General features: G+C 38.7%; 1 protein-coding gene across 1 annotated transcript in view; it reads left to right on the top strand.

The window, feature by feature from the left end:
- The window catches only part of LOC124606003 (dynein beta chain, ciliary), an 809,537-nt gene that overhangs the window by 555,036 nt on the left and 230,105 nt on the right, over positions 1 to 24,396 (top strand). Inside the window, exons 54-56 of the mRNA XM_047137965.1 lie at positions 8,151 to 8,307; positions 19,669 to 19,857; positions 20,819 to 21,058. Of these exons, the coding sequence (XP_046993921.1) occupies positions 8,151 to 8,307; positions 19,669 to 19,857; positions 20,819 to 21,058 (586 nt within the window). The remainder of the gene's footprint in view (positions 1 to 8,150; positions 8,308 to 19,668; positions 19,858 to 20,818; positions 21,059 to 24,396) is intronic.

Here is a 24,396-nt window from a genome sequence, read left to right on the forward strand (position 1 = left end):
TCTTCTCCCCTCTCTCACTATACATCTCCCCCAGCTTCTCTGCATAGCTGTGCCCATCCACATATGTAGCCTTTGCACAACAAACTGCTCTCCTCTGTACCTAGATCTGTGTCTATACTCTGCAAATCAGCATGAAGTGCATTGAAGAAGATGAGTCTCATTGTACCAGTTATTAGGATTTCTTCTGCTTCCATTCATGCATGGAGTGTGAGAAGAATGATTGTTTGAGTGCCTCAGTGTGTGATGTAATTATTCTAATCTCATTCTCACTCTCCCGACGTGAATGATACATAAGGGTTTGTAGTATACTCGTAGAGTGATCAGTTAAAGCTAGTTCTCAAACCTTTGTTAGTAGACTTTCTTGGGATAGTTTATGTCTATCTTCAAGTCTGCCACTTCAGTTTCTTCAGTATCTTTCTGACACTCTCCCATGGATCAAACAAACCTGTGACCATTTGTGCTGCCCTTCTCTATATACATTCAATATCCCCTGTTAGTCCTATTTGGTATAGGACACACACTTGAACAGTATTCTAGAATTGTTGCATGAGTGATTTGTAGGCAATCTCCTTCGTAGACTGATTGCAATTCCCCAGTATCCTAACAGTAAACCAAAGTCAACCACCTGCTGCACTCATGACTGAGCATGTGTGATCATTTCATTTCATATCCCTACAAAGAGTTAGACCCAAGTATTTGTGAGTTGGCCGATTCCAACTGTGACTCATTGATATTATAGTCATAGGCTATTATGTTTTGTTTTTTTTCCATTTTGTGAAGTGGACAATTTTCCATTTCTGAACATTTAAAGCAAGTTGTCAGTCTTTGCACTACTTTGAAATCTTATCAAGATCTGAATGAATAGTTATGCAGCTTCTTTTTGACAGTACTTCACTATAGATAACTGCATCATCTGCAAAAAGTCAGAGGCTATTGTTAATATTGTTTGCCAGGTCATTAATATACAAAATGAACAGCAAGATTCCCAACACACTTCCTTGGGCACACCGGAAGTTACTTCTACATCTGACAATGGCTCTCCATCCAAGATAACATGCTGTGTCATCCCTACCAAAAAGTCCTCTGTCTAGTCACAAATTTCAGTTGATACCCAATATGATTGTACTTTTGACGATAAGTGTAAGTGTGTCACTGAGTCAGGTGCTTTTCGGAAATAACAAATTCTGCATCTACCTGACTGCTTTGATCTGACCATCTCCTCCTCCCTGCTCTCTCTGTCCATCTCATCCTTCCCCCTCTCTCTGTCCATCCCATCCTCCTCCTTCTTGTAAATTACTTCCTTCCCCCTCTGTCTGTCTCTTCCTCTCCTTTTCTCTTTTCCTTTCATCCTCCCCCTCTCTCAATATCCATCTATCCTCCCCTCTTGTGCTCTGCTGTGCCTGTCTGCACATGCAGCCCCCAGAAAGGTATGCTGTTACTACCAGCATAACTCACCTGTTATTCAGGGTAGCTTACATGTCAGGGGTAGAAAAACGGTTTAGCACCTGTATCTCCATTCGTATGGGAGCTTGGAGGTTCTAACCACCACGCTACTTATTTTCATATAGCAGGCAGTGTGCATACAAAATTTGTTTGAAATTGATCCAGTGATTTATGAGAAGATGCTGGACATACATACATACATACATCCTTTTAGTCTCACTGCTACCACAAGCATGTATGTTTGGGTCTCAGTGTGAATGTGTGTACTTGGAAAAGAGTAAGAGCTCGAAAGCTAGTAGTGTTAACTGCCTTCTATTACCTATTTCTGTATGCCGTGCATAAGTTCTCTACAGGTAACTGGTTGCTTTTTCCTCATATTCCCCTAATTTTATGTATTTTTACATCCTGGTTTCTTCTGAGGTCAGTGATTGTTTATACACCACTGTATACATTGTTATTTATTTAAGTGTGTCTTCTTAACCTCTGCTAAAATTATATGTAGAAAGCTACAAACACACACACACACACACACACACACACACACACACACACACTGACATTGTTAGTATAATATACTTCAACAGTATCTCAATATGAGTCATGAAGTTTTTTGTAAGCAATCACTTTTATTGATAGCTTTCAGGTAAATTACCAATAAATCAACGCCTGCCATTCACTTCACTTACAAAAGAGCCTATGTAATGGTTACCCTTCATGTCACCTCACACTATTACCTGACAGTGTTTTATGATATTTATGACTCCTGTAATGACTAATTAAAAATGTAGTCAACAGCTACTATGTTTTTAGGTTTCTTGAGTTGTTCCTCTGCATTAAGGGCTAGTTGCCAGTCAGGTATAATGCTGATATATAGTCAGTTTCTAACTATTACTACTATAATTTTTGCTGGGAAACATTTTATCATAGCTACCATAAGTGTTTACACTACTTGTCTATACCGAGTGAGATGGCACAGTGGTTAGACACTAGACTCGCATTCGGGAGGATGACGGTTCAATCCTACGTCCGGCCATCCTGATTTAGGTTTTCCGTGATTTCCCTAAATCTCTCCAGGCAAATGCCAGGATGGTTCCTTTCAAAGGGCATGGCCGAGTTCCTTCCCCATCCTTCCCTAATCCGACGAGACCAATGACCTCGCTGTCTGGTCTCCTTTCCCCAAAACAACCCACCCCCCAACCCAACTGCTTGTCAATACCTACCCAATTTAACCTGGGAGTAGTAGTCTCGACAGATCTTGCAGACTCAGATTTCTGTTACAAGTACGATTCTCTAATGACACATCTTCTTACTTCTGAGTGGGAAAATGAGAGTTTCAGATGATGCCATTACTGACTGCAGATGCTTAAAGAAGCAAACTATATACAGTTATTAATAATACCACAGACAATTGAACTCTGCATATAAATGTGTGTTATAGTACATGTTTGAGAAGCCCTATTTGGTTCAATCAATTCTGGAATGCTGCAAACATATTATCTACCTGGATGTAGTGAGTAGATGGCACCAACAAACAGCTATTCACTTTAACTGAATCCACTGTGGGTTCTTGGTGAAACATTGTAAATTAACTAAACAAATACTGTTTTTTCTCTTGTTTTACATATTTTATAATTGTCACTGCACAACCTGGGTTTCGGGTTATAAGCACATTTTCAAGTAGCTTAGTGATTCCCAAAGATGCTAATGCAAAGATGAACTTGATGATAAGGCAAAGGTAGTCATCTTAACTTCTTAATGTATTGATTGTTGGCTTAATGTAAAATTACTTCAGTGATCATTTTTTGACAATTTACATATGGAATTACACAATTCAGCAATTACACTAACATGACTAAATGTACCTAGGAATAAAGATATGCATTAGCCAAGAACTTTTTATCTACTGATGGATCGAGGCCCTAAGTTTTATTTCTATCCTGGAGTTGTGGTATCATCTAAAAGAAGTGGTAATTGAATTGGGTTTGCTCCTTTAATAATAGGTGTGAGGACATACACATCTGTTTCTTAATTTCTAAAAATTTCTAACTGGATGAGTATAGCCCCCTTTTTCTCCTGTGTGTGTAAGACTTGTACATCTATGCGTGATGGGAGTGGCAACTGGGTGGGGGTAAAGAGGAGGCAGGGTTGTGGAGGGGGAGGGATGGTATGGTGGGGGTGGCAGACAGTGAAGTGATGCAGGTTAGACAAAGGGCAGGGGAGGGATGAGGAAGGGGGGGGGGGCAGTGGAAAAGGAGAGAAATAAAAAGACTGGGTGTGGTGTTGGAATGATGGCTGTGTAGTGCTGGAGTGGGAACAACGGCTGGATGGGTGAGGACAGTGACTAATGAAGGTTGAGGCCAGGAGGATTGCAGGAACATAGGATGTATTGCGGGGAAAGTTCCCACCTGCGCATTTCAGAAAAGCTGGCATTGGTAGGAAGGATCCATATGGCACAGGCTGTGAAGCAGTCATTGAAATGAAGGATATCATGTTTGGCACCCTCGAAATATACCGAGGGTCTTCACTGACTGCACTTCACTGACTGCCACCCCCTCCCCGCCCTAGCCTCCTCCTCACCCCCACCCAGTCACCACTCCCATCATGCACTGGTGCTGCTACTTGCAGTGTGGTTTCATTTGCCTGAGACTGCAGTCGTATGTGAGAGTTGCTTTTGTGTGTGTGTGTGAGAGAGAGAGAGAGTCTTTTTGTTGTGTCTATTTGCGAATCAACATCTCTGCTATATGGCGAGTAGCAACTTTCCTTCTCACAATATCGTTACATTCCATCCACGATTTTCCATTGTTTGATGGTACATCTATTATGTATTTGTGGTTATTGTTAAGGCAATGTTCCGCAAAGGCTGAATCAGGCTTATTCAATCTCCAGCTTCTATGGTGTTTTTTAAGCCTTGTGCAGATTGACCTCCTCGTCTGTCCAATGTAGCCATACTAACACTCACGAGATGTGATTTTATAAACCCGATTTTTTGTCATGGCTGGTTGTTTGGCTTTTGCATTGAACAAGCAACTACCTATTGTCTAAAAGACATAGTGTGATGGAACCAGTTATTGTAGATCATAATGCACTAATTACCAAACTAAATACAAAATCAGTAAGTAATCAGTCAGATATTACTTGTCATTTAAAGTATGTGTTCAACAACAGAATCATTAAGACCTATAAATTAGAACACTTTGTAAATGCATTATAATTTTTTAATTGGAAAGAAGAAACTGAAGAAATACAGAAAGGGATTCATTCAATCTGTATTTGATATTAATAGTTAACATTTTCCAGTACCACCCAGTACAACACAGTGAATGTAGGACAGAGTCAACAGTTCATAAAGTCTTGAAGTGCAGATAAATTTAATGAGTACTTTGTGAGAGTAGTCAAAAAAACTGTAAATGAGTTTCCAGATACGGGTATAGACCATGTAAGTATTATGATGCAAAACAATGAGTGGTAAAAATTGCATGCTAATGAGATCACAAGTGCAGTAATAGCTTACAATCATCAGAGAGTCCAGATTCCTATTGCATGGCTTGTGCTGTCCCGAAGAAAATTGTTTTTGAAATTTGAGAACCATTAAATGAATGCTTCTCCTCTGGTACTTCCCCATACTTTTTAAAAGTATCTTGAACAGCAGTAGTCTACAGAAAAGGTGATCCTGGTGAAATGTCAGGCTACAGGCCAATACCAACTGGCTAAAGTGATGGAATCTACATCTATATACGTACTTCACAAGCCACTGTATGGTGCACGGTGGAGGATACCACATATGACAACGACTCATTTCCTTTCCAGTGCAATTCACAAATAGACTGAGGAAGAAATGATTGCACATAAGCCTGTGCATGAGACCTAATTTTCTGCATCTTATCTTTGTGGTCCTTATGCAAAATGTACACTGGGGGCTGTAGAATCGTTCTGCTGTGAGCCTCAAATCCTGATTCTATAATTCTGTCAATAGTGCTTCATGAGGAGAATGTGTTCTTCTCTCCAGGGATTCTCATTTGAGTTCATGAAGCATCACTGTGATACTTGCTTGCCAGTCGAACCTACCAGTAACAAATCTAGAAGCATGTCTCTGAATTGCTTCGATGTCTTGCTTTAATCTGGCCTCATGGAGATCCCAAGCACTTGAGCAGTCACACTAGTGTTCTGTACATGGTTTCCTTTATAGATGAGCTACACTTTTCCACAAATCTCCCAATAGAATGAAGTTGACCATTCATCTTCCCTTCTACCAATCTGGCATGCTCATTGCTCTTCATATCACCTTGCAGTATTGTTTTTCCTATGAGGCCGCATAACTTACGTTTTTCCACATTTAGAGCAAGCTACCATTCATTAAACCAGCTAGAAATTCCAGGTCATCCTGCGTCGTAAAGTCACTCAACAATGATATCTTATTGTACGCTGCTGTGTCATCAGCAAACAGCTGTAAATTGCTGCTCAGCCTGTCCATCAGTTCATTTATGTAAATAGAGAAGAGATTGGACTGAATCATTCATCCATGAGGCACTCCTGGTGATATCCTTGTTTCTCATAAACACTCACCATTGAGGAATTGTACTGGGTTCTATAGAAATCTAGACTGTGGAATCTATGTGTTGCCCTTCTTCTGTGGTTCACAGGATATCATGTTAGAAAAGTGCCAGCTGAGTTTCGCACAAGTGATGTTTTGTAAAACTGTGTTGATGTGGATGGAAGCTTTTCTGTCTCAAGGAAATTAATTACATTTGAACTCAGAATGTGTTCAAGAATTCTGCAGCAAACTGATGTCAAGGATACTGGTCTGTAAATATGTGGATGCATTCTTTTACCTTTCTTATATACAAGAGTTACCTGCACTTTTTTCCAGTCACTAGGACTTTGCAGTGGGTGAGAGATTCATGATAAATTCAAGCTAAGTAAGTGGCCAGTGCTGCAGAGTATCCTCTGTAAAACTGGATAGGAATTCCAACTGGCCCTAGAAACTTATTTGTTTTCAACTCTTTCAGTTGATTACCTACTCCACTGATACCTATTTCTATGCCCTCCATGCGGGAGTCAGTGCGACACTCAAACAAGTGTATGTTTGTATAATCCTCCTTCATGAATGATTACTTAAAAGTGAAATTTAAAACTTCAGCTTTCCTTTTGCTATTGTTGCCACCCCATACTGGTCAATGAGTGACTGGACAGAAGCTGTCAGTTGCTTAGTGATTTTACACATAACCAGAATTTTTTGGGTTCTTAGCAAGGTCTCCCTAAGGTATGGTGTTGGATGCTGTTGTATGCTTTGTGCTTTGATCTTGTTACAGATGCATGAATTTCCACTAACTTTTGCCTGTTGACATTTGCACATTTTTTTTTAACTGAGAGTGCAACAATCTCTGTTTCAAAATTGTTAAGGCTTTCATGGCCACTTGCAAATTGCCTATTCCTTCTTTCTTGGGTTCTTTAGTAGATGTTGGTTTGATGGTATTTCTGATGTTTTTTCAGAACATGTGGCTGACATTGTCAAAACTTCACTCTCCATTGTTGGTGGTGGACTGGAGTTGAGCATGTGGCCACAGATTATATGGACCTGCTGCACCAACACCCGAGAGTTTTTGTATGGTCATTACCAGTGCAGGAAAATACAGCATACCATGTACATGTGGAAAAGTCTGTGTTGGAATGACTGGACGATCAATCAACACCGTGGTCACTGTGGACGATCAATCAACACTGTGGTCACTGTGGACGATCAATCAACACCATGGTCACTGAATGTATGTAGTATTTCAGGTTGTAACAGGTGGAGAGATTGGCCATGGAGAAGCACATACTATGTGAGACTGACCACATAAATAAAATTCACCAACACAGAGATCTTGCTGTGGAGAAGAACTACCACACCTGCTTGTTCAGGAAAGTTATAGAATTCCACAAAATGACAATAGCTTCACTAAAAAAGAGGAAAGCTTCAGTGTGAATGTGTCCAGGATTCCTATGTTGCAGCGAATGATCATTGCAAATAGCAAGGAGAGAACCATAGTAATAATGACCACAGAAAAACCCTTGGCTGTGAACTTGACTCCAATCCATCACCAGCAATGTAGGGTGAAGCATTGGCATTGCCAGAGACTCACACTGGTGAAACATCAGAAAAATCATCAAACCAACATTGGCGAGTGTATACCCGTCCTTTTTTTCCCCCTAAGGTAAGTCTTTCCGCTCCCGGGATTGGAATGACTCCTTACTCTCTCCCTTAAAACCCACATCCTTTCATCTTTCCCTCTCCTTCCCTCTTTCCTGATGAGGCAACAGTTTGTTGCGAAAGCTTGAATTTTGTGTGTATGTTTGGGTTTGTTTGTGTGTCTGTCGACCTGCCAGCACTTTCATTTGGTAAGTCACATCAGCTTTGTTTTTAGATATATATTTCCTACGTGGAATGTTTCCCTCTATTATAACTAAATCATAATACGGGTAGAGATACAGTTTGATTTCATTATTCTTATGAGTACGCAAAATTTTCATGGGTTTGATAACAAACAAGTCTTCTGAGATACAAAATTACCTGAGTACATCCCAACATTTGAAAAATAGTTTATACTTGTCACTAATTTGTTACTATGGCCTTACCATTACCACATTATAAAACTTTACAAATGTAAGAGAATGAGTAACTTTGCCAAATTGCCATATTAAAACATTTCGTTTTCACTATTCTCCAGAATCAACCGCATTCTTGAAACACCTAGAGGCAGTGCTCTACTTGTGGGAGTTGGTGGATCAGGAAAGCAGTCTCTGTCTCGCCTTGCTGCTTTCATCTCCAGTCTTGAGGTAGCACAGATACAACTACGCAAAGGTTATGGAATTCCTGATCTCAAGGTCTGTTGTTGATGCATATTTCTTCCATTATTTTAAATGTAATGTTAAGTACAACATTTTTTTCTATTTCATTTGTTTGTAGAAAATGTTGTGTTTATTATCACCAGGATTCAGTGGGCAGTCAAGTGCAGTGATAATGGTGCATTATGTTTCCTTCACAATAAGCAATATGGTGTCTCAAAAAGAAACAGTTTGATGTTTGCAGCAAATAAGCCATTGTAAATATTCAAGCGAAGCATTGAAATAAGATTTGAGCTCCCTGAACAAAAGAGTATCATATTCTGAAAACAATTGTGATGTTATTCTCAACTTCTATCTCAATTTCTTTCTCAGCTATCTTTATAAATTAAGTCATTTATATTTAGTTGATATTTTTCTCTTATAGCTTATTTCATTGCAAACTCTGTGTACAATAATAATGAAGCTTCTGGAGGACATTTTCCATATAGCTATCTATGATTTTCTGGTTATTGTTTTGTATTTTGCCTCAAACGTTTTTGGTAAATTTGACCCATTTGGTAATAAACTCTAAACTATTTAGAAAAGATAAAGAAGAAAGTTAACTAAATCAAGCCTGTCACAAGAAATTCAGGGCCTGCAGCTGTTTGTCATCCAACTACACTTTGGAATACTTCGATTAGGCACCTGCCAGCATGCTATGAGTATTTTGCAGACAATTTAAGCACAGTCATAGTTTGTGGCTTGTAATGACAAATCAATGTTGAGTTGGTATTTGTAGGCTTATGATGAAGTTAATCCCTCAGAGAACCATCATTCTTACATCTAACTAAACCATCCAAGAAAGACAGACAACCATCTTTTATCATTCCATATTGAACGGTATGCTCGTATCAGTGGAGCTGAATGGTGGAAAAACTCTGATAATTATCTTCTCCTTGAGGCCGCACTATGAAAGTATTACTCATGTACCTCCAAAATACAGTTAGTTTAAGGGCTGCTGATTTGAACTCTCTCTCCCCAAAGTACTCTGTTACAAAGGTTGTCTAACACAGTTGACAAAGTGCTACCCATGGCATTTCTTTTCTTTGAATGCCGCAGAAAAATAATATGGGGAATTTGCTGTGCTCTTTTGAAGAATTGTCCTCAACACAGTAACTTAACCTCCACAGAAAAGGGTGCACTATGAAACGATCCTGACATAATGGTGCTGACAGGTGATGCAACAGTATTGTTACCTTGTAGTGTGTATGTTGATAAGATGTATGGTCTACTAAGTAATCCCACCTATTTGGAAGATTGATTACAATCTTACAGGATGTTTGCAGTGGAAGACTTCTGCAATCCTGAATTTTTCATTGTTATCTCAAGGGACCACCAAAGAGTAAGGGCACATGTTTGCATACCAGCAAGACTGTTTGGCCTTCATAAAATTCATAAATGAGGTCTACCTTTATGGCCAATAGTGAACACCATTGGTGGCCTCACATACATTTTAGCCAAACTTCTTGCTTTGTTGCTGAGGCCACTGGTGGGATAATTCTCACATCATAAACGAAACTCGACTGATGTTATCAACAGACTGGGGGCTCTCCGTCTAAGTAGTTCAGACTATTTTGTCAACTTAAATGTAGTATTTCATTTTACAGAGGTCCCACTCACAAAATCTTTGTCACTAATTGGTGGTAAGTTCCAGGTTGACATCACTGCTTTGTTTTGGCACACCCTTTCCTCAACCTATTTTATGTTCAGTGCCATGGGTAGCCCTCTGTCTCCCCTGGTGGCCACCCTTTTAATGTAGGACTTTAAGGAGAGAGCACTTCAATCAGCAGCTCTTAAACCAACTGTATTTTGGAGATACCTGGATGATACTTTCATAGTGTGGCCTCATAGAGAAGATTAATTATTGGAATTTTTCCAGTACTTCAACTCTATCCATAACAACATCCAGTTCACTAAGGAATTAGAAGAAGGTGGGGTTGGGGGTCTGCCTTTTTTGGGATGTTTTGGTTAGATAGAACGATGGCTCTTTGGGGCATTCAGTTTATCATAAGGCCAGATATAGCTACTTGTATTTACAATCATCAAGTTGTCAACACCCATCGCAACCTGTGAATGTGCTTAAATAGCTTTCACACAGAGATCACACTATCTCACATGCAGAGAGATAGTTTGCCTAAACAGATTGCCCACCTGAAGACAGTGTTCAGAGAAAATGGATATTCTACTTGGTAGATTAACAGGGCACTATCAATTAAAACCAAGATAAAGAGCAGAGCACACGCACCAAATCTCTATCTTTTCTTCCCTTGGTTGCCAATATTTCATTTAAAATAACAAGAATCCTCTATAATATTCAGATGAAAGTGATTTTCCCATTACCATCTGAGATTGCTGACCTTCTGGGATCAATGAAGGACAATTTATTATTGCAGAAGATTGGAATTTTTAAAAAATAGGTTGCCAGTGCAGTTTGGCTTATATATGCCACAGCACCCATGCTGTGGAAGAATGTTGCACCAAACATTAGTGCCGCGCTTGCCTTTCGCAACCAAACAAGTCTGCTGCTGCTGAACATTGCATCTGTATTGGACATTTAGTGGAGTACATAAAACAATAATTTTGACCACAGCAAAATATTTTAGGGATTACTTATTAAAGATTCCATGGAAATATGCTTAGCATAAAATCTGATGAACTATGACAGTGGCTACCACCTGGACAATGTGTGGAATCCTGTCATCTCCATAATCTGCTGAAATTGAAAGCAACAGAGTACACTGAAGTCTGCAGCAAGCAGCAATGCAGAGGACAGCTGAGTTCCACAGTTACACCAGCAAGAATACTGCCATGAAGTAGTGTGTTCCATCTGTCAACTCAGTTTTGACATGTACTCAACATAGCACACTGTGTTGTGAAAAGGAGGACTACTTCTTAAGTCTTCAATGGCTCACCTGAGGATGACTGGCTAGTGCCCAGTCAAAATATCATGGAGTGTAGTTGTCCATCTTGAGGCCTTGCTGCAGTGTTAACACCGGCTCTCGTCAGGTCATCAAACTTAAGCATTGTCGGGCTTGGCTAGCACTTGGATGGGTGATCATCCAGTCTGCTGAATGTTGTTGGTAAGCGGGTGCACTCAGCTCTTGTGAGCTACTTGACTGAGAAGTGGTGGGTCCAGTCATGAAAACTGACAACAGCTGGCAGAGCGGTGCGCTGTGACCACAAGCCCCTCCGCATCACGTGACACCTATAGGCCGAGAATGACATGGCAGTTGATTAGTACCGTTGAGCCTTATGAGATCTGTTCAGATGGAGAAGCTGTCCATCTGCAAGCCGAAATCTCTTCAGACACTCAGTTTGCCAGGAAAATTTTAAAACTCACATAAATCAAGTCTATTATAATCATGAAAACCAGGTAGAGCTCCATATCAATGATCAGCAGAAGAATGGTGCAAATATTTTCAGGAGAAAAGTTCTCTTTATCTAGAGAGCAGAAGAAAGGGGAGAGTTAGAGTGTCTCTTAGGGGATTGACTAATACAGTTTTGCGCCAATATATACTCTCTAATCCTGTTTGTGGTTAATTACTAGAATTTAGGACAAACCATGCAATTCACAACCACAATACTAGGAGTAAAAATTATTGCCATACAGGCTATGGATGCTTTTCTAGGGTTCGGAACAGAGTTTTATATTCTGTTGCTAACATCAATAACACATTGCCAGTAGACATCAAGGAGGAAACTGAAAATCTCCTGATATTAAAAAACCAAGTAAACTTTACCTTATTAGCCCTTCTTTCTGTAACTTAACAGTATATTTGTATTCAAGGGCGTAAATTTCACTGTCATTTCTACTATTTGTGTTAAACATACCTGTATTTCTCCTATATGTTGACAGATGATCTTGTGTTTTGTGCAGAGTTAAAAATTTGATTTTTTTAAGTATTGCATACACTGACAGAAAAAAATCACAGCTCTAAGAAGGAATTGTGCAACACAAACAAAAGTTGGTAGGCATGTTTCTACATCTGAAATATGATTTCTGTCCAAATTTTGCACTAGTTGCTTAAGAATGGCACTAGTCACGCCACTATGAGGATGCAAATAAGGTTTTGTTTTAAATATACGTTGCTGTTAGTTACTTTTTAGATTGGATGCTGTGATTTGATTTTAGTCAAGAATGCCTTTAAGGTGACAAAGATGCCAGTAGCAACACTTCACTGAGTTTGAATGATGTTGGGTAACAGGGCTATAGAAGGTGGATGTTCCTTCTGCGATATTGCCGAAAGACTTGGCAGGAATGGAGCTGTTGTGCATGATTTCTGACAGTGGTGGTTACAGGAATGTATGGTCACAAGAAGGCTGGGCTCCAGATAGAATGGCCATATGGCACTACTGACAAGGAAGACTATCCTGTTTGGCATATGGCTCTGGCGCATCGCACTACATGTGCAGCAGCAAGTTGAGTTGCAGTTGGCACCACAGTGACGCAATGAACTGTTATAAATTGGTTATTTCATGGACAGCTCCAAGCCAGATGCCCTATAGTGTGCATTCCACTGAACCCAAACCATCACCATTTACGATTTGAGTGGTGTCAAGTGAGAGCTCATTGGTGGGCAGGGTGTAGATCTGTTGTGTTTTATGATGAAAGCTGGCTGTTCTTCAGTGTCAGCCATGACTGTGTTTTGGTTAGGAGGAGGCCATTTGAGGGCCTGCAACCAACCTGCCTGTAGACACACTGGACCCATGGGGTTAAGCTCTGGGAGGCGATTTTGTATGACAGCAGGAGCACTATCATTGTTAGCCTATGCACCCTGACTGCAAATTTGTACATCAATCTGATGATTCGACCTGTTGTGCTGCCATTCATGAACAGCATTCCAGGGGGTGTTTTCTAACAGGATAATGCTGGCCCACATACCACTGTTGTAACCCAGTATGCTCTGTGGAGTGTTGACATCTTGGCTTGGCCTGCTCAATCACCAGATCTGCCTCCAGTCAAGAACATATGGGACATCAGACGACAGCTGCAGCATCATCCATAGCCAGAATTAACCATCCCCTGTATTGTCCAATCAAGCGGAACAGGCATGGGACTCCATCCATGAACTAACACCTGGCACCTGTGCATCAGAATGCATGCATGTTTGCATGCTTGTATCAACATTCTGGTGGTTACACCAGTTATGAATGTACCATCATTTCACATTTGCAGTGGCTTACCTTGCCCTGTGATCTTGCAATGTTAACCATTTAAATATGTATTTCTGAAATTTAATTGCTCTATATTAATTACTTTTTGCTGTTGCACTTTTTATTCTGTAAGTGTAAAAACAGCTTCAGAGGCTTTTGACCCATATCTATGTAGTCCTTTTCTACATCTACCTCTGCATCTACATCTACATGGATACTCTGCAAATCACATTTAAGTGCCTGGCAGAGGGTTCATCAAACCACCTTCACAATTCTCTACTATTCCAATCTGGTATAGTGCGCAGAAAGAACGAACACTTATATCTTTCCGTATGAGCTCCGATTTCCCTATTTTATTGTGGTGATCATTTGTTCCTATGTAGGCTGGTGTCAAGAAAATATTTTTGCATTTGGAGGAGAAGGTGGGTGATTGGAATTTCGTGAGAAGATCCCATCACAGCGAAATACACCTTTGTTTTAATTATGTCCGGCCCAAATCCTATATCATTTCAGTGACAGTCTCTCCCATATTTCACAATAATGCAAAATGTGCTGCCCTTCTTTGAACTTTTTTAATGTACTCTATCAATCCTATCTGGTAAGGATACCACACTACAAAGCAGATTCTAAAAGAGGATGGACAAGTGTAGTGTAGGCAGTCTCCTTAGTAAATCTGTTACATTTTCTAAGTGTCCTGCTAATAAAATGGAGTCTTTGGTTAGACTTCCCCACAACATTTTGTTTCTTCCAATTTAAGTTGTTTGTAATTGTGATTCCTAGGTATTTAGATAAATATACGGCCTTTAGGTTTGACTGATTTATTGTGTAAACAAAGTTTAACAGATTCCTTTTAGCACTCATGTGGATGACCTCACGCTTTTTGTTATGTAGGGTCAACTGCTAATTTTTGCACCATTCAGATATCTTTTGTAAATCATTTTGCAATTTGTTTTGATCTTCTGATGGCTTTGTTAGTCGATAAACGGCAGCGTCATCTGCAAATAGCCTAAGACAGCTGCTCAGATTGTCTCCCAAATCATTTGTATAGATAAGGAACACCAAAAGGCCTATAACATTACCTTGGGGAGTGCCAGAAATCTCTTCTGTTTTACTCAATGACTACTACAAACTGTGACCTCTCTGACAGGAAATCACAAATCCAGTCACATAGCTGAGATGATACTCCATAAGCACGCAATTTCACTACAAGCTGCTTGTGTAGTAGAGTGTCAAAGCCTTCCAGAAATAAGGAATCAATCTGAAATCCCTTGTCAAAAGCACTCAACACTTCATGTGCATAAAGAGCTAGTTGTATCTCACAAGAACGTTGTTTTCTAACTCCATTTTGACTGTGTGTTAATAGACCATTTTCTTTAAGGTAATTCATAATGTTCAAACAAAATAAATGTTCCAAGATCCTGCTGCATATCGATGTTAATGATATGGGCCTGTAATTTAGTGGATTACTCCTACTACCTTTCTTGAATACTGGTGTGACCTGTGCAACTTTCCAGTCTTTGGGTATGGATTTTTTGTTGAGCGAATGGTTGTTATGTATGGAGCTAATGCATCAGTATGCTCTGAAAGGAACCTGATTTGTATACAGTCTTTCTTCACAGAACACATTGAGAAAATCTTTACTGGCTTAAATGGTATTCCTTAAGGCAGTGTCCTCAACGTTATTATCTTTACCATTGCCATCAATATTGTGATCGCAGTGTGTGTGTAACTGCAGTGTTCATTATACATGGATGATTTCATGATATTTTGTGCCTGATCAAATTCATTGACAGTGGGGTGCTGATTGCAGACATCAAATAAAAAGATTGAAGCATTGAACACTGTACACTGCCATTTGATTTTTGAGGGAAACATCGCTGTTCGTCAATCCTAACCAGATGTGACACATTTTTTGCAACTGAGGAACAGTATTCTGAATGTGAAAGAGATTGCAAGGTTTCTAGATGACCTCTTGAGTGGTTATAAACTGACAACTGATGTGGTTAGCACATCTCAGAAAATTGAAGCCAGATCTCTTAAAAGACACTAAATTTTTGGATTAGCACATCTTATCGCTTCAGTTTTACAAGATATGTGGTCCCACTCAAGTTGTAGTTTTTTGAGATCCAGGCACCAGCATAGGCTTTATGAGCACATGAAGATGCTAAGATGTTATCCTTCTGAGGAAATTAGATTAACCACAGATGCATGCAAGGACAGCCCCATACTCCCCCTCTGATTGGAAGCTGGTGAGCCACACTGTCCATACTCGTGTTTGATCGAGAGTCACCCATATTCCACCTTGCTGAACAACAAACAACAAAGAAAATAGCATAAACTAATCACCCACAAGTAACAAAGTCATTTGAGGTTCACCTAAAAGCTGACCTAGTGATATTTCGTGTCAAACAGATTTCAGTTCCTGCCCAGAGGCCAACTGGTACTGTATTCTTGGATTTAAGAGGAAAATTCAGCAGCAAAATAAGTTTTTGATATATTGTGACAGCACCACAATTATTTGACAATTTAAACTATGGGAGACTACCTTGGCTGCTCTGTAGTTCACCCTGATAATACCTTCAAGATTCAATTACCAAATAAACTTAGCATCTGTGATGCTTAGGTAAGTGGAATTTTGAGGGTACTGGAGCAAAAAGGACATTTTTTTGCCAAATTTAAATGATTCCTTGCAAGTCATCTAGTGCTTGCACCCAGCAGGGAAATCAGTCCAGTCCACAAGATACCGTGCTTTGCTTCCAACATCAAAAGAAGGAGGCTATATTCCTGTGGATGATGGATGAGCAAATTTGGTGCAACAGACTGGCAGATGCAACTGCCAAGTACATTTGTGGTGTACCTATTGTGACATCATGTAAATGTCCTAACTCTTAAAGTGCTGGACAACATGCCATTGGGAAGAACAAGCTGCAGTTGGTAAATTCCAATACTGGTTCACAATAGACTTTCTTCCAGCAGCCACTGATGTGAAAGTGTTCCTCTCTCCTTCAAAATAGGACACTGCCCTCTGGAATATGGTTCCTTTTGTAGATAAGAGGACTCACCAGTGTATGGTGTTTGTGGCAAGTTTTTACACAGTATGTTGATAGTAAACTTACCTTAACTATTTAGCATCTAACCAGTAAACCATTCCCATTTGGAAATCTTTACAATTTATTACAGCTAATTTATATTGCATTATTTTTTTACTATGGCAGCATAATACTAATTACCTTAGTACTTGTGAGTACAATGTCATGTGCCCTTAACACAAACAACAACAATAGTCTCTGTTAGCTGCAAAAATTCAAACAACAATAATAGTTCCCGTTAGCCGCTTAACAAATATCAATGCTCATTGTACATGGGTGTCTATTTATATTTTATTCTTTGATAAATGCCATTGTGATAGATAGACATTAAGCTACAAAACAGGTGAAAGGCAGCCATTTCGTACAAGAGAGGAAGCAGCAGGAGTAATGAAAGATAGTTAATAATAGTTTCATGATTGTCAGTTATTAATGCAGAATCTAACATCTGGTTTTCAGCTTTGTTCATATACACCTCGTTCCAAAACAAAAAAAGTTCTGCTTCATGATGTAAACTTTGGGAGAATGATGTGGCTTTTGCACATTTTAACAGTAATGTGGCTGGTTATGATTATTATCAATTGGTTCTTATCCACTAAAACATATGCTTCACTTCTGAACCGCAGCCCATATTCGACAATATAAGAATAGGGTGGTAGATTGCTACTTATCATAAAGATGAAATGTTAAGCTGCAGACAGGAACAACAACACTTACACTTACACATTAGCTTTCGACTACACCTATCATCAAAAAAGGAAACACACAAGCTTGTGTGAATGAATGTATGAGTGTTTCCTTTATTGAGGAAGGCTGTGGCCAAAAGCTAGTGTATAAGTATCTGTTAGTTGTTCCTGTCTGCAACTTAAGTGTTAATCTATCTTCCCTTATATGGTCAATATTCCATACTGGAGTTTCCAGTGTTTGATTTTACAACATGTATTCACATTCACCAGATGATAAATGCTTTATTTTTCAAAGTATTGATGCTGTCTCAACTCAGTTTACTCAAGTGGAAAGGCACAGTTTTGTTATGCTAAGCACTTACTCTTCAGTGAGTTTCATTCTTTTACACAAATGACTGAGTCATGCAAATACAATTCTCAGTCCATTAATTACCAGATATATATTATTAGTTGATGGACATCTCTATCTACTGAACTTAGTCAGAACTAGAAGATACAAATAATATCAATGATGTTGATACTACAAAAAAGTGCTTCTTATTATAAATCAGTGGAAAATATTTACGAGTTCACTGCTCACTAAATAGAAGAAATATTGAGCAAAAGGCAAAAGTAACTGATCTTTTCTCTCTACCTTTTACATTCTTCCAGCTTAGCAGTTATAACTGGGAAGAGCAGCAGTCTTGTCCGGAATGAATTAGGAAACAATGTGTAATATGTAGGTGTACACAGTGGAGATGTGCGGAACCAACACAGGAATGGAGGAGTAATGTCTAATTCGATCTATATGGCCCATAATGTACAATTGTGAAATCATGTTATCTCTGTATATAAAAGGCATTGTCTCAGCTGACTGACTGGCTATCTCACTCATGACTCATCATCACCCAGCCCAAACTACTAAGGATGGAAACTTGAAATTTGCAGATGGTGTTGAAAAACTTCAGCCATTTTTTAAGAATGAATTTTTCATCATTCCATCCCTAAGGGGGTGAAATAGGGGATGAAAGGGTTTTGAAAATATGTTGCTGCTAAGGCAATTTTGAAGCTAGATCTACAAAATTGATATTTGGCTCCTTGGTCAGAAATAAAGAAACCCTAGACAGCAATTTTGGAAATTTAACCCCTAAGAGGGTGAAATATTGGGTAAAAGTTTTTTGGAAGTAAATCACTACTGAAGAACTACTAAAGCATTTTTAAAGCCACATCTATGAAAATTGGTATTTGGTTACTCAGTTACAAATAAAGAAATATGTGTTTCAGTGTCTTTCAAAATTCAACCCCTAAGGGGGTGAAATAGGGGACGAAAAGTTTTATTTAGCACGAACACTGAAAAATGGTTTAGGGAATAGTGGATTGCCTGTAGTGGGAAAGATCTTAATGAATGGTCTCATCAAACTGTGGCCAAATACCAATTGAACCATCCAGTTCTGGAACACCTGCTCAGTGTATCTGATTGACTTTAATGGCAGCTTTGCAAGCTCTGCCAACTTCATCGTCTGCACCAACAGCAGTTTTCCTGAGCTGGACACTGCACAGATGGAAGAGTTTGTTCTCTAACAAATCTTTCATTCCCATAAGCTCACACCCCCTCCCCGCAATGCAGCCACAAATTTTGTTAATCCATGTTTCCCACTTGACTCCACATTCAGCTCCATTCCCATCCAGTTCTACACTTTTTCTCTCACACTAGCTTCACATTTCCTACGGTATTTTTCTATTCCACCCTATCTTGTATTTTTCTTTACTTATCTCTATCTCACATTTCTGGATCATCCATCTTCCTCCTGTACCATCTTTGTTAGTATTTCTCATGATGACTCTTCACTTTCTGCCATACTCACTTACTGTGGATGTCACCTACATATTGCACACTGGATTCATCTTCCTTGGTGTTTGTCCCTCTACTATCCAATCATGTTCAGCAGATCTATCACATTACCCAGATAGATCACTATCCATCCTAGAAAGGCTGTAGTATCAAGGCAGTGGAAGATAGCTATGACCTGTTCTATGTTGTTGTTTTGGGTAGGAGACCAGACAGCGTGGTCATCGATCTCATCGGATTAGGGTAGGATGGGGAAGGAAGTCGGCCGTGCCCTTTCAGAGGAACCATCCTGGCATGTGCCTGGAGTGATTTAGGGAAATCACGGAAAACCTAAATCAGGATGGCCGGACGCGGGATGGAACCGTCGTCCTCCCGAATGCGAGTCCAGTGTCTAACCACTGCGCCACCTCGTTCGGTGACCTGTTCTACTAATGGTTTGCTGCCAAATGCCTCTTCTCCTCTTTTAGTAGTGGTTTGTTCCCACACAGATGTTCATTTTCATATATTTTCAGCCTTACATTGCCACATTTATTGTGCCTTCTCTACATTTAATATCTACTGTTGATTACTTGTTCAGTGATAAATGAAACATGGCATTTCTTAACAGATGGAGTTGTCAGGTTTGTACCTGAAGTCTGGGCTGAAGAATGTGGGCATAATGTTCTTAATGACAGATGCCCAAGTTCCTAATGAGCTCTTTCTCGTACTCATAAATGATATGCTAGCATCAGGTGAAGTTCCTGATTTATTCTCAGATGATGAAGTTGAGAACATCATTGGTGGAGTTCGTAATGAGGTATGATAATTGTATTCAATCTTTGCAAAGAAGAGAATAAAACATTCCTTAGCTGTAATAGTTTGAGAAATCAATTGATTATGAACTTGTAAGTTCAGTTACTGCTTTCTTAGAAGGTTATCTTCAAATGTCTTTAAATTATCTAGTACTGTCTTTTCAGTTGAAATTAATTGCATGTATGTGTCATTTTGTGTTATTTATAGTCAGAGTAAAAACATGATCAAAGGTATTAATGATGTCTCTATTTTTCTTCTATTTATTCATTTAAGAATTTGTTGATTGACCTGTGATAGATTAATCAAAAGTGATGCACAATCATCAGTCACTTCCAGTATTGTAATCATGAGAACACAGTTTCTTCATCTGGATACATTGTGATGGGCTCCATTTTCAACCAGCAATCTTTTTTATCATTTCCATTCAATAAAAATGTTGTAACAAGGAAAAATAATTTAGCAAATTTGAAGAATGAGAATATGTGACAAACACCATGAAATTTGGTTTCTGTATTAATATTTTACCACATTTCTCTATATTTGTGGTCAGTTATCAGTGATTACAAAGTAAAGAATTTGATGACGTACAGTGGATATTTAAAATTCTTATACAGATTCAAAAATATATGTACAAAGACAGCAAACATAATTGATTTTAATAACTTTTCGTTATCAAGAGCCATGCTGTCTACATCAGTGTAATATCTCTCATGTTGCTGTTATAGGGAACAACAGTTAGGTTAGACTCAGAAAAAAACAAAATATATAAAAACAGACTTCATTGGACCATATGCTTGGTGGGAAAATACTTGATGATAAAATTATTATGGGCTGCCCTTATCCTATACTGTATTAATATCCTGTTGTGACAGTAATATAAAATAAATTCTTTGACATTTTAACCATTTAAAATAAAAATAAAAGGCAATATCTGTTCATTCTCAAGCATGTGTTCTTCATTTCAGGTGAAAGGTGCTGGCCTTCTTGATACTCGTGAAAACTGTTGGAAGTTCTTTGTGGATCGTGTGCGTCGTCAGCTGAAAGTAGTACTGTGCTTCTCCCCTGTGGGTTCAACTCTGAGAATACGTGCTAGGAAATTTCCAGCTATTATCAACTCCACATCAATTAACTGGTTTCATGAATGGCCTCAGGAAGCGTTAGTGTCTGTTTCCAAAAGATTTCTTGGAGAACTTGAACCTTTGCCTGTAAGTATCAAACACGAGAAAATTATAGAATGTGTAGAGAAGTGAAGTTTAATTGCTTTCAGTTAAATGAATGATTGTAGTAACTAATTTTCACTTTTTCACAATTAAGAAATTGTAACAGGTGGAAGCTATGACCAGAAGCTATTTACTTTGTGTACCGCTCCTTTAATAATTTGATGTAAATGTCGTGTGGCTTGACTAGGGCCTCTCATTGGGTAGACCGATCGCCGGGTGCAAGTCTTTTGATTTGACGCCACGTCGACGACTTGTGCGTCGGAGAAATAATTTGATATTAAAATGTCGTTCAGTATTCTCAGCTGGAAATTCGAATGTACAATCACAATTTATATGAGTTTAGCACAGCAAACTCCACAATTGTGCAAAATACCGAGTGAGTCAATAAAACTTTACTTATCTTGGGTCACGACAATCTCCTTGATGTTGAAGTTACATTGTCAATTCCTCCAGGACAGTTTTCAATGCTGTACAGTTTTAGTATAAATAGGCTCTACTGTATTTGAAATAGAAACACTGATCATGTAACTCAGTTGTATTTATTTCATTGGATGATTAATTTCTACCAAGTGTAACATCATACTACATAATTCAAGTTACTATTTTGTAATACTTTAATAAAAAACAGGACTTTACAAACACATCTGATCTATACAGTATCAGAAAACAAAGTGCAAGCCAGGGTCTCATAATCTAAAATGGATGACACCTTAAGTAGCAATTTAGTAGTTACATTTTCCGTCATTTACGCAAACAATAGATATAAAATAATATTTACCATAAAAGAAGAGCAGATGTTTTCAAGTAAGTAAAGTCATATGGCATGAATGGGTGGGAGATCTCAAAGAGCAGTTTAAGTTGCCCAATTGGGAGGGCTTTTCCTATCCTGGGCCCCACAGGAACCTTCACTTTGCGAAGTATGAAAACTGTGTTTGTGGCTGTAATGTGTGTGTGTGTGTGTGTGTGTGTGTGTGTGTGTGTGTGTGTGGTACTGGCACCTAATGCACTCCTCTTGAAGAGCACCAAGCCCCAAAAAATGGACACATCACCATCAACAGTGTCATATTTCCATCAGATGTTAATGATTTTCATGAAAAAAAAATTCTATATTTTTGTAGTGGATCTTACTTAAGGAATTACAAATTGTGGTGTTTTCATTTAACAGTACAGGTGATCTGACTAAGTCAGTTGTTTTGGAGAGCCTAGAGAACATTAAACTTTAAATTCTATTCCTTCTGGGTGTGTCTTTTAAAGTGTTGTTTGTTACAACAACTGTGTAAAAATCCAAACAGTGTTCTAGTGTTCATAAAAGTACAAATTAGGTGTTTTTGAAATTGCTAATTATGACACACTTTAATTATTTTATATTTAGATAAGAACTTAATCCAACTTGTTTGACAAAATTTTAAGTGCAGCTCTGGTGCTCCATCTCCTAAGCACCTGAAACACTATAAATTCTTAAACTAGTAATTACTTTTTGTAATGAGCAAATTTTATAAGTTATGCGTTTCATAACTATACATCTCGTTAATACCTGAAATAGCTTCTTAGTCTCTTACACACATTGCAGTCATTATCAAACTAGGTTGAGTGCTACTAATTTCAACTTTTTTTCTTTTAAATATTTGCATATTTTAACCATGGCTGTAATTATGGCTTGTCAACAAACTTTGTTGTCTTTGCTGAACATTATATTTTCACATCTGTAAATTGACTGTTATGATATTGTATAGTTAAATGTATCACAGTTTGTGCTTTGAATTTTTGTATTCAAATTACAAGTGTCATTTGGTGTAACAGCACGTGGAAACTTCAAGAGAAGAGTCTGACACCCAGCAACGTGTGATTTAGTGCTCAACAACTGATCAGGTTACTTATTGCATTAATTGCTACCATGCTTAAACCATTATAGTATCCCTATTGGTACAGAATTGATAATTCACCATGATTAAAAACAAACATTTTTCACTCACAGAATAATGCAGCCAGAATTCAGTCTAATGAGGGATTTTTCAGGTAGTTCCCTGTCACTTGTGCACAGTGCACGTACCATGTCTGCCAATCATAGAACCTGACAGAGGTTCAGTCTTCTGACAGTGGCATCAGAATTCCCTGCATCTTCATTGTAATGGCCTTTGATACTTCAAAAATGTTTGCCACTCACTACAAACAAGAAAAGAGGCATAAAATACTTTGAGAGAAATGTGTGTGGTACGGAAGTTACAGCACACATTACGTTTTCATTTTAACCAAAAACCAGATGATTCTATTGATAATGTTATGATGTAAATCATAATGGTGAATTTTTTGGAGGAAGGTGTAGGACGTGGCAGCCTCATAATGATAAACCACTCCATGACTATCAAAGGAAGACATCAACAATAGGAAAAGGATAGGTTGCTACTCATCACATAAATGAGGCATTAATTTGCAGACAGAAACTATGAAAACGGCTGCTGAACATTGACACTTTCAGACAATAAGATTCTTCTTCCAAAACAGTAAACAAACACACACACAAGCACAACTCACACACAAATGGCCACCATTCTCGGTGCAGTGTGGATGTACCTATTTCAAAAGAAGGATGTTTTTGTCCGAAAGCTTAAATTTTCAATGTCTATTTTTTTCATTGTCTCTGTCTGTGACTCAGTGCTGTATGTGGTGAGTAGCAATCTCTCGTTTTCATATTGTTGTTATTCCATCATGGACTTTCCATTGTTTAAAGAAAGAAGCCTTTATTACCTACTTTCTCTTCAAAGTAAACATCCATGGACCTTTCTGTGCTTCATAAAGATAGTTCTAGTTTAGTACCTCATAGTCTCCCAAACTGAAGCCAAAAATAGTTCTAGTTTAGTGCCTCATAGTCTCCCAAACTGACGCCAAAAATGTAAGCAACTAGATACACATTCTGAAAACTCAATGGTGAAAAGTCTGAAGCAAAGCCTGATGTGAAACAGTATGTTGAATACAGATGACAAAACCAGTTTTTACCCTTGGCATGAATTCACAATGAACTAATCCTTCAAAGTAAAGTAAGGTCATCGGATTAGGGAAGGATGGGGAAGGAAATCGGCTGTGCCCTTTCAAAGGAACCATCCCGGCATTTGCCCAGAGCAGTTTAGGGAAATCACGGAAAACCTAAATCAGGACGGCCGGACACGGGATTGAACCGTCATCCTCCCAAATGCAAGTCTAGTGTCTAGCCACTGTGCCACCTTGCTTGGTCTATACTTATAAGAAACTTATATATGTAGCTGTTGTGTTGGGGAAAAGAAGAAAGAAGAGAGGTATTTAATATCATATCAACAATGAGGTCATTA

The sequence above is a fragment of the Schistocerca americana genome, chromosome 3, assembly GCF_021461395.2.
Source record: "Schistocerca americana isolate TAMUIC-IGC-003095 chromosome 3, iqSchAmer2.1, whole genome shotgun sequence".
Taxonomy (NCBI): domain Eukaryota; kingdom Metazoa; phylum Arthropoda; class Insecta; order Orthoptera; family Acrididae; genus Schistocerca; species Schistocerca americana.